The 12350-nt window shown below is 40.7% G+C and overlaps 1 protein-coding gene across 1 annotated transcript; it reads right to left on the bottom strand.

Annotated features, from left to right (window-relative positions):
• Positions 1-1268: 1268 nt before the first annotated feature.
• On the bottom strand, positions 1269-8430 carry LOC148014752 (pentatricopeptide repeat-containing protein At2g27610-like). Its single transcript, XM_087666268.1, has 2 exons — positions 7971-8430; positions 1269-7578 (listed from the first exon to the last, which is right to left on the bottom strand). Exons 1-2 carry the CDS (start codon positions 7982-7984, stop codon positions 4866-4868), a joined length of 2727 nt encoding a protein of 908 aa, XP_087522394.1. The 5' UTR covers positions 7985-8430; the 3' UTR covers positions 1269-4865.
• Positions 8431-12350: the final 3920 nt, after the last annotated feature.

The following is a 12350-nucleotide window of genomic DNA, read 5'->3' as shown; positions in this document are numbered from 1 at the left end:
TCCACAATTGACTCCATCAAGATAAAATGCAATATTGAATATGATCTACCAAGTCACTCTCCTTCATCCATTGACATTTGAAAAACTCTAAAAATTTCACCAAATAGCACATGAAAACTTTACCTCTAACTTTACTTACCCCAAAACCTACACTAGGTTCTAGGTTTTTTTCTCCTTGGATCACACAAATTCTCAAAACTTTTATATCGCTACCAAAAATAACATGTTTATTGTAATTCCAACTTGACTAATATTAAGCATTGCATTTAGTTGACTAGTCCCAATCTCATATGTACAAAACATACTAGAAGCACAAAATGTGTTATCAAACATATTACGTACTAAGGGCCATTCCATGAGTGTACAAGAATTTTGCATTCCACTTGCCAATCATCAAGGATGCATTCGTACATACATCACATGCATTACTAGCTACATACCAAATGTATTCATGTTATGAGTAACAAAGACGCAATCCTATGACCAGCCAAAGCATGTAACATAGATCCATGATCAAAGTATCCTTAATATTTCACATTTAAATATATGTCTTGCATCCAAAAAACATATTGTTTGCATTATCAAGATTCCCATGCATCTAAATCCTCTTCTTCTTGTTGATTTTTGACATCTATATGCATTGAAGTCCCAACTTCATGTTCCAAACGAGTATGTATAGCACGTTGTCCATCTTGAGAGTCATACCAATATTAGGCATTACAATATTTCCATTGTCTTCTAATGAGGCATCATCATGATGCATTTCTTCTCTAGGCATGCTTACTAGGTTTTACCACAATTGAAAAAAATTCAACAAATTGCTTACATACTGCCTTACAACCATGTGACTTCAGCCCACCTACTCGAGAGTCGATGTATCCCAACGATGGAACCTTGAAACCAACCTTCCTTTTACAAAAGTATGGTGAAACCCTAAAATTCACTAATTTGCAATAATTATAGCAACCAATAAATTCATAAGATAAAATTTAAATTTAAATTTAAATCTTTTATCACTTTCAACTAGATTGCCCTATGGAATTTAGATGAGCCAAGAGACAATTGGCCCTTAAACATTGGCGCTCCTTGTAGTATTTCTTTTCACATTAATTCCAAAACACTCATTGAACTAGAATTTGACCAGGCCAAGTCTTTGACAACATTTGGAGTTATTGAAGTTGAGGTTGCATCTTCTATGGTCTCATATGGTACTTAAGCTCCATTATGATTTCAAATTGCAACTAACCCTACATGACCTACCATTTTGCTCAAAGCAAAGATATAGATAGTTTGGTACATTTTATCTCAGTTACTCCTCTTTGATTAGGCTTCATACCCTGGACCAGCATTGAGACTTCTCTCGAGGTCGAGTTACAACCTTCCTTGAGACTACCATGGAGGATGTTCATTACATAGGTTTTCAACACACGTCCTTCTTTCAATGCTTCTCCCCATCAATATCAACATATTTGGGTGAGAAAGCATACTTCTCCTTCCATCATCTGGTGGTGAGATGGGAATGTATTATTCTCTTGGCGCTCACATAATCTTGGTCACACTATATTGATTCATTCATAACTTTGATCTTCATCGATTGTATCTTGATGATTCATGCTTGTAAAAGGGTGATTGGCAAGTGAACTCTTCTCCCTTCAAGGCAATGCTCAAGTAATACCATTGCACTTCGCATAGCATTCTATTTCAAAATAACATTTTGCATTACCCACTTTTCATTCATACCTTTGTATTGGCATCTATTTCCATCATGATGATTCATGCTTGCAAAAGGGTGCTTGGGCAAGTGAATAATTCTCCTTTTGAGGACACTAAAAGTAGTACCATTGCAGTTTGCATAGCATTCTCTTGGAGTATAAAACTTACATTACCCAATCTTCCAAAGGACATCACTAAATAGTGGAGGAGCTTCATGAACTGCTGCCCCTTACATCCATGGCTAAGACTTACAGTAGTCAACATCTGTCTACACTCAGTGACTACATCCTGTGTCTTCCATATTGTCATATACTCTTGCATGTCTATGATTGCCTTACTGTTTCTTTACAATATCTTCATATTCATCCAAGAGCAAAGGAATGAGCAATGGTCTACCTCTACATCCACTATTATCATGGAGTCAATGTTGCTTCACATCGATTAGTTGGAATCATCTATTTCAACTATCTTGTCTTTAGAGAGACCCTAGATTATCAATAGTGCTGCTTCGAGTCATATAACTCGTAGAGGAGATCAGCTGCAAGATCTTCGTTCTCAAGAGGGTACAATCACTACTAGCGACATTTCATTAGTGCCTATTTGTGGTGTCGGTAGTTTGCCTTTGTTTTCAAACCGTCCATCAAACTTGGGATTGGAAATCCTTCATGTTCCAGACTCAAACTCAAGATCCGGGTTTCTTCATCGAGCAAGCCATATTTGTTGAGGATTCTTCATCAAGAGCCATTCTTGCGATAGGTTGGGAGGAGAGGGAGCACCGCCTATGAACTCTATCAATGAAGAAAGCCAGCCGAGTTAAACCCCTTCTCACATCCTAGATGTGACAAAAGGCTTTGTCACACCTAGGATCTGAGAAGGGATGTTAGCAGTCATGTGCATCACATATGGTCATCTTTTGTACATGATCCTCACTTTGAGTTAGATGAGGACATTAGGTGTAGATGGTCCTTGCATTCGTCACCTACCAACCTATTTCTATCATTTCTAGGTAGGTATTTATTGCCAAAGACAGTATGCAACCTATCGAGCACGGGCAGAATTTCAAGTGCATTTTGTCTGGCATTTTTGAGGGTTTAGGCTGGTCTGACCTGCACTAAATACAGGTCCATTAGTTCCAGCATTTTACCCGATTTACATATGCCTGCCCTCTCCACTGCATCATTTATTCTGACATTTCACTTTCCAGCGCCCGCCCTCCATATTATCATCTTCATCCCTCACCTCCATATGACACCCTCACTGACACTCCTAGATGCATGTAGGGGCTGACTGAAACCGGCCTTGTTTCATTGAGATTTCTGTCAGTTTTATTCCTTTAGTTCACTGTGTCCCTTCTGTCTCCTTTCACTCCGTGTTATTGTTCCTTTCTGCTACACACTCTAACAGTTTTATGCAGGCCAATTAACAAAAGGCGTCAATGGGTTCTGAGATTTCTTTGAGCTATATACGCAATATGTATGGGTTCAAGACCCCAAAACGAAACCGCCTTCCCTTACACCATATAATGCCATTAATTCAAGCCAAAACCAGAGACATGTAATTTGATTCCGACATCCTGTGGACTGCGTCAAACAATCGATTCCAAGACTCTGCAATATGTTTGGGTTCTGAGATTTCTTTGAGCTATATACGCAATATGTATGGGTTCAAGACCCCAAAACGAAACCGCCTTCCCTTACACCATATAATGCCATTAATTCAAGCCAAAACTAGAGACATGTAATTTGATTCCTACATCCTGTGGACTGTGTCAAACAATCGATTCCAAGACTCTGCACTTAATGTCATAATGGTGCTGAAGAAAGTGCTATTGCCATTTGACATGTCATTTTCCAGAAAGAAAATCTGAAGATTCATATACTCCTCGTATATCCTTGGTACCAACAGCAGCATAACTACCAGGAACTGGAAATGTTTTTGTAGGCAATATGCACATCAATCCCATAGCATAGCAGACTTCTCTAGGCAAGGAGAAGAACAAGGGTCTGCCTTGATTAAGCATGTCTGAGACTATCAGAGAAAACAATTAAAATCCTTGAAACTGAGCATTGTTGAAACTGTGCCTATCTCTCACAATGGATGGCCACTCCTCTTGAATAATGTTGGAATAGCATTCAAGTAATCGCTCCATAGTGGGTGAACGATCTGTTCTAAAATGCAGCAGACTGCTCATGTAATCCACAAAGTCCAGCAGGTTTTCCGAGACTATCATAGTGAAAACAACTAAAATTTAAAATCCTTGAAACTGTGCATTGTTGAAACTGTGCCTGCCTCTCGCAATGGGTGGCCACTCCAATAATGTTGGAATAGCATTCAAGCAATTGCACAATATTGGGTGAACGAGTTGTTCTAAAATGCAGCAGACTGCTCCTGTAATTTACAAAGTCCAGCAAGTTTTGCACAGTTGCCAGAAACTACCGAAATCAGACAGAGAGAACTGTTTACATATATGTTACAAACCAATGCCTACTTCTCCAACTTGGTGTAGTTGGCCACATTAGTCAGGCCAAACCTTTTCTGGTTGGATGTCACCATGTATCTTAATCCATTAGGCCCTGCATGTTCTGACATTTTCCAGGTATCCCAGCCAAGGTGAATAATTTTACACCATTTTGAAGCAGCTTCCATTGATGCATGGCTATACAATGGGGGTCCTAAGGAACTAATCGTTCTTCACTTCCTGCTCACTGTAGCTTGCTACATGGGTTGAGTGTAAATGAGACTTCCATTTAGCTTTCCACGTATATGGCCCAATCACTCTCTATGGATGAATCATGAATTGTATCACTGTGCTGATCTTTTGGTCAATCATCTGTCTTGATAAACCACTTCCACCATTTACTGTCATTAGGAAATTGTCACATTGACAACCTTGTGATTGCATAATTCATTACCAGCACATATCCTTGCTGACTAAAATCATCATAAAAACTTAGCTGCAGATTATCACAAAGCATCTCAGTTCCAGAACAAATTTGTCATAAAGCCCTAAGAGATAAGCTTCAGTGCTTCCTCGATGATGTTGCAGCCTTGAGTGGCCACTGTTATCCGAGCTGTCCACCATGACAGATTTATAATCCATAGTGGGCTATCCAATTTGATTTTTGCTAAATGAAGTGCTTTCAGCTGCTGTCTTATCCATAAGTTTTGCAAGAACACTTTCCATCCCTGAAATGATGAACTTGATATGAGTCCTTGATGATGATTTCTCGCATCTCAATTTTCGAGATCAATTTTGTGGTTGAGTGGCAATCAGGACACACCCGTAGATTCTTCGATACCCGGATGCTTGTGCCAACAGGTGTGCAGATCAGACCAAAAGCTATAGCCAGTTGCTCACAGTGGCCATAATTTGCATCTACTTCATCATTAACTGAAGATCCTTTACCAGAGCCTATGCATGGATATAGACCCTTTCCCTTTATTTGAGTACTCAAAGATCTAAGCTTTGCATATATGTCATCACTGAGAAGGTGGCTTTTGTCTCCCACAACAAACTCATGCACTTCATTGCCAACCTCAATGTGAGCAACTGCTGGTTTTTTCCACACTCTAGCATGTCCTCTTAAATCATCTATTTTTTGTGCAGCCCCCATCATACCAGCATTTACATAAATACTCGACATGAGTGCATACGCAGAAGAACATGTAGGTTCAACCTTTATAGAAATCTCAAAGCACCGCTTTCCAATGTTCACATTGCCATGCATCTTACAGGAGAACAGTAGGGACAGCCATCCTACAATGTTGGAGTAGAATGGAGTGCTTTCAAGCACGTCTTCTGCCTCGTCTAAATGTCCTGAATGGCCAAGGAGGTCAATCAAAGAGTAATAGTGATCCAATTGTGGAAGAATCCCATGTTTCTGTTGCATGGACCTGAAGTGGAAGCACCCTTCCTCCACCAGACCAACATGACTGCATGCAGACAGGAGGCAAGTAAAAGCAACTTCAGTTGGCTTTATGCTTTCTATTTGCATGGCATGAAAAGCCTGCAAAGCAGCATCATAGTCACTGTGCCGGGCAAAAGCTCCAATAATAGTGCTCCATGTTACAATGTCTCGTTCACGCAAGCGATCAAACACTGCACATGCTTCTGGAAGTGACCCACAATTGGAGTACATATCAACAAGAGTACTACCCACATAAGTATCTGACTCAACCCCAGTTTGAACTGCAAGTGTGTGAATAAGCTTTGCCTGTTCCAATGCTGCAATGGATGAGCATGCCTTAAGGATTTCAACAAATGTAACAGTGCTTGGCTCCACACTTTCATTTTGCATCTGGTGAAAGCATTGAAGAGCCTTCTGCCCTTGCCCATGCTGTGTATACCCACCAATAAGCACAGTCCATGCTACCACATCTCGCTCCTGCAACTTTAGAAAGGCTGTGACTGCATCCTCAAGACAGCCACAACTCGCATACATCCCAACAAGAGCACTACCAACAAAATTATCCAGCTCAAAACCACTCTCAATTATCTGTGTGTGAACCCAGATTCCGTTCTTTGAGGCTGAAAAATTAGCACAAGCCTTCAAAACACAGACAAAGGTGACCTTGTTGGGCTCAATACCATTTTTCTGGAGTTCTTGAAATGCTACAAGGGCTTCCTGGCTGAGACCTTGTGAAACATACCCTGATATCAAAGCAGTCCATGCCACAACATCTGGATTTGGCAATCTGTCAAACACCAGCTGTGCATCTTCAAGACTGCAACACTTCCCATAAAGATCAACCAACGTATTGCCAACATAGTTATCATATTCCAAGCCATTTTCTATGATAAGAGAGTGAACTTTTCTGCTGTGTTCTAAGTCAGCTAAGCTGGAGGAGGTCTTGAGAACACAGACAAATATTTCACTGCTTACCATTTTACCCTCAAGTTGCATATTCTGCATAAGTCGAAAAGCTTTCTGTCCCTGCCCAGAATCTGCATATGCTGCAATTATTGATTCCCAAGTCTTAATATTCCGCCTTGGATGCTGATCAAACATTGCTTGTGCATCAGCTAGGCTTCCACAGTTTAAATACATACCCAATAATGCATCAACAATTCGTAGACCCAACTCAAGTCCTTTATTTGTAATGAGAGTATGAACCTCCTTTCCCTCTTCTAGAGCTATGTTATAGCTGCATGCTTTCAGACAGCAAACAAATGAGACATCGTTTGGCTCAATGCCTTCTTTTGCCATATCCTCACACAGTTGAAGAGCTTCCTGCACATATCCATGTTGACCATAACCTGCAATCATCACATTCCATGTCACAGTATCCTTCTTTGGCAGACTGTCAAACAAAGCACTTGCTTCCTGCAGACTATCACATTTGACATACATATCAATCAGAGTGTTGCCTACAAACAACTGCGACTCAAGTCCTCTTTTCACTACGTCATTGTGGATCAACTTCCCTTGAACGAGGTTTGCTGTTGAGGCACATGCTTGTAGGATGGAAACAAAAAGATATGCATCTGGTTCTACATCAGAATTACACATCCTGTTGTAGAGTTCAATAGCATCATTGGCTTGTCCAAGTTTGGAATGGGCTGATATGATTGCACTCCAACAATATACTGTTGGTTCAACAACTTTTTCAAATACCTCATCTGCCTCCTGCAGACTGTCAAAGGAAGTAAACATGTGGATAAGATGGCTTCCTAGAAAGGAATCTGAGTCTAATCCGCTTTTCACAATTTTGGTATATAGTTCTTTGCCCAATACTGAATCTCCTCTATCCATGCACTTCTGCAAAAGATCGAAATAAATGCTGCTGGAGATGGGGATTCCCTGCTGTTGCATGGTGTCTACTGTTCTGATTGTCATATCTAGAGGAATGTCGTGCAAAGGCATTCTGACCAAACAAAGACAGCTTCAAAGGATAAGGATCCAATACATAGAAAAGTTCGTACAAATCTTCTTATAAAGTGTTGTAGTGTAAGGTTAAAACATCAACCACAAGATAGAAGATCAGTTAACAAATTCCATAAGGGACAAGTTATAACATAAGCAGAGTCACAGCTATCATGTCAGGTCAATCAAACGCTCTTACATGGGAGTGGGAAGGGCATGTGTGAGACAAATGGCATTCTGTCTTGTTCCACTAAAAGAGACTTTTATTAATAACAGCTCAGTCAAACTAGGCCAAGGTAAACTATAATAGAAGCCTTGTATATGTACAGTCTTCCTGTCAAAACGAATATGCCACGCACCAACTCTCAATCAGATGGAAGAAACGCCGGTTACCTTAAGCAATCCATAGCTGCTGCCAAGGCCTCACCAGAGCTTCCTGCAAAGGCCTTGGGATGTAGAATCACCGACGACCTTTAACCTTCATCGGAAGCTTCTTGCTGCTGATGTTTCTTCGTCTTCTTCTTCTGCTTCTTCTTCTTCTTGCTCAGTCATCGCTCCGTGGAAATTGTTGTGGGGAGAGGGGGGAAGCGGCTGCAGGAGTTCCGTAGTATGCCCATGCGAGAATTGTAACGGAATGAATGGAACAAGCAACCCAGCTACAGGATAATTGCTGCTGCCATGTCGAGCTCAAATCTCACCATTATTGCGGGAGAAGGACGAGTGATCAACCCGATCTATTGCCGGTTGGACGTTGAACTTCGCGCTAGGTGGATGAACACAATAATAGTTCTCATTTTCTACGGACACAACTAGCAACAAATGCCATCACATTAGCTGGGGAGTGATGCCTTGTTCCTTCGAGATTGTGCTTTGTAAGAGATACATATATGTCTTGTACTTTGTGTGTGTTTGTATTTAGGCGTGTATGTGTGTATATAGCCCACATATGGTACATGTCTTTTAGGACCAAAAGCGAGGCCAAACGAGCCGTGAATTTGATTAATTTCTTAAGCATATCTTAACTCGAAAAATTCAAAAGTCACCCACCTTATTACCTACTCGCTTTCCTCCGCCTTTAGGCTCGTAAATACCGGTAGCACCTTGTCTTTCTTTCCTTCCATTTTTGTAGTCCCATTCCCAAAGATTTTGATAAGGACCTTGAAATGTGAGTTCTCTACTTTAGCTTTTATTTTGCTTCATTTTTTGAGATTCGATTTTTTTAATATGTTTTTTTTAGTTTTCACACTTTCCTCCTTATTAACAGTATTTGTCCTTTTTTTTCTTCGTTTTCTTTCCCTTCTCACAATTACTCTCTCCCTCCCTCTCTATATGCATATGCACCATTGCAAGAAGCTTGAGATATTATTTGGATTACAAGAAGCATGAAACTCTTTTTTCTTGTAATGTGGTGGAAATATATATTAAAATAAAAGGAACTACTTACATCATAATATGGGTGGCCAATGGCCAACAACTAGTGTTTTGGTCAAGCACAAAACCAATACAACGAAACCTCATAAAACCCATAGCCTTACATAGCAAGCCTTTTGCAAGCTATTTTAAAGACTTGAGCTTGGTTTTTCGCTATCTAAACATGGCTAAGGAATCACTCCTAATATCTTTGAACATGTCAACGTCTAGGATCTTCCTCTCTTGCCTCATCAAAACTTTGTTTCTATTATCCTAATGTGCTTGATTGCCAAGGCTCAGACTACATTCTAAAGCTTCAATGATTCCTCATCGAGTTTCCCTAGATCTCCAAACAAAGTGGTCCTCATTTGGACTAACTCATCGAGTTTAGCATTTTTGAACCATTCCTTCAATCTTCTCCAAATGCTCACTACCTCTTTGCATGTCCAAAATATGTGCTTGATCGTCTCCTCCTGTGTCAAGCAAAAAATGTAGTTGGTTCCCGCTCTAGCCCCATTTGCCAATCTGCCTTTGGTGGGGAGTTTCCTTGCCACCACCTTCGAAAGTAGTATTTTAGTTGCTTGCTTGGAGTGGCTTTCCAAACTCACAGTAACCTGCACTTCCATGTGCAAACCATCAAGTTTGGGTAGTCGTCCCTCCACTTGACTACAATCTTAGCATGAACTTCAAGTTGGAGTGGCTTTCCAAATTCACACCAACCTGCACTTCCATGTGCAAACCATCGAGTTTGGGTAGCCGTCCCTCCACTTGACTACGATCTTAGCATGAACTTTAGGTTTGTCTTTTAGGAAGTCACTTAGCTTCTTCATTTTTATTGCTAGTTTTCCCTTGTGATTTACCAAATTCCTCCATATTGCAGTGGGCCCAACTCTCTCATTTGGTGGCCAATGATCCTTCTTTCTATTTAATACTTCCCCCAACCATGTACTCTCTACCTCATTCAACCCATACCATTCTGTAAGTGTGTCTATGTTGTAGATTTCCCCTTCCTGTTGATCCCAAACGTCAAGCCATCTAAGTAGGCTCTTTTGAGCTATCTTCCTTACTACCTTTGGATTCTTGTTAATCGGGGGGAATCAGATTCCATAGCCTATGGAAATGTCCAAGTGCATTGGAACAAAGAACCATCTCCCCCTCTTTGTCTTTCCTTTGACCACTCTACATCTTTTCACAAATCTTGTGTGACAAATTCATCTCAATTGATCTCCACCTTAGAGTGGGATGCCAATACCTTATCCACCCATGTGAGTCCCTCCCACTTCTCCTCTAGTGACTATTGTCTAGGCTTCATCTGACTATGTCCTCATCAAAAGCTTGAATGCATATCTTAGGATCCTATTGTAAATCTTCTCCAATCCTATTCCACCATTCTAGGTGGTCTTAGACATCATACTCCAAGGGATAGCATGCCATTTCTCCTTTGCACCAAAGGTCCATAGATAGGACTTAAAAATCTTTAGTATTTCACTTTCTTTGTCTAGGAAAGGCATCACTACAAAAATAAACATCATTACAAGCATTATTATTTTGTCCATCACAATCAACAAGCTTGCAAATGACAAAGTTAGCTTTAAGTATCTGACCATTTTCTACTCGATTTTATCCACAAGCCAATCCATCTCCTGCTTCATTGTACTCCCTAAGCCTACTGGGGCTCCCAAGTATCTGAAGGTGTAGCCCATCTTTATCACCTTGAACCCCAATTCTAAAATCCAATTTGGGGGGTCATCAACTCCCATGTATAGAAGCTCAGTCATGGGTTTACTAGTTACAACCTTGGATGCTTCCATGTAGAGCTCATATATCTGCATCAATTCTTCCACATTCTTCTTTTCTGCCTTCACAATATTAGAATTATCATCTGTGAAGAGTTGCATGCATATACTAGATCCATCCAATAATGGCACTCCCTTCAAAGTCCTATCTAGTACCTTGAAGTTGATAACTTTAAGCTATGGACTGGCAACGATGGCAAATAGTAGTGGGGCAAGGGGGTATCCCTACTTGATAGAGTGATGCAGATTGAAAGTATGAGATGTGTTACTATTCAATCTTATTGTGGGTATTGCATTGGTGAATAATGTTCCCACTATCTTGCAAAAACTGCTTCCCATGCCCAGTTTGTCACTAACTACAAGCAAGAATTCCCATTATAGCCTATCATAGGCTTTATCCAAATCCATATTGATAATTAAGAATGTGGGAGCTCTCGCTTAACTTCCCAAACCCACGAACTACTTATTGCTTCAAGTGGTTCTGCCAAGTGCAATGGCTTCCTCTCACATAGCCATATGCAATCTTACACCTACGAGTGGAGTGATCTTAACTTCATGCTAAATTGAGTTGCCTCCTCTCGCAAACTCTCTAGTAGCTCCACGATCTAAGATGCAAGCTTGATCCTCACGCTCCAAGCTCCATGCTCCATTGCCACATGTGCTAGACAAGAGAAGAGGAGAGAAGAGAGAAGAAAAGAGGAGAAGATAGAGATCTTCTCCACGACAGTCCCTCACTCTCACACACACTCTCTCAAGCACAAGCTCAAGCAAGCAAGCAAGAAATCAAGAAGAAGAAGAAGAAGAAGAGAGCTAGTTTTGGCCACACATAAGAATGATCCTCTCCATTAACTTTTTCCCCTTTTATACATGCCCTCCTCCTCTTTGGACTCCCGTCCCTTTTTACATGACTAGCTGTTTTGACCTAGGCCCTCTTTCCTTATTCCTTCTTATTTTCACAATTCCTTCACCGATGCTTGTCTACATTTACAAATTGCATAGGAGGGAGACTGTCACTCCTTTACAAAATGAATTACAATGCACCCAATGCTTTCCTCACTAGAATATTTGGTGCACTTGTTATTGTGTGCTTCCTTTTACATTTAGGCTTTTCTTGTATTTTTCTGAACTTTACTTTCTCTTTTTTTTTCACCTTGGACTATCTTCCATTTCTGCCTTTTTTGGGGCTTTTTGGTTTCATCTTGGACTTCCAAAGGTGTAACATTACCCCCCTCCTAGCCGAGTGCCAGTCCCATAGCACTTGTTGGTAAAGGCTTGGATGGTTGAAGGTTTGCTACGTGGATCGATCATGGGGGGAGGTTGGTGATGGAGAAGAATATACCAAAATGGATGAGAGGTTGTGGAGGTCAAGGATGGATTGAGTAGATGATGGGGGACTTAGATGTTGGTGGTTGATCATGGATTGCCAAATGTACCTAAAAAGAAAAGGAAGTGCACTACCTGGGGATGTGCTTACCTCACTGTGCAATGCATGATGTATGTGCTAGTGGAAGTGGGAGTTGGGACCCAATTCATGTACAGAGGGAGGTGTTGTGGGTGTGACTTAGGG

This window comes from Lygodium microphyllum, chromosome 25, assembly GCF_053477565.2.
Source record: "Lygodium microphyllum isolate KBCC chromosome 25, Lygodium_microphyllum_v1.1.10, whole genome shotgun sequence".
In the NCBI taxonomy this organism is placed as follows: domain Eukaryota; kingdom Viridiplantae; phylum Streptophyta; class Polypodiopsida; order Schizaeales; family Lygodiaceae; genus Lygodium; species Lygodium microphyllum.
The sequence above is the reverse complement of the archived record's forward strand: the minus strand, read 5'-3'. Positions and strand labels throughout refer to the sequence as shown.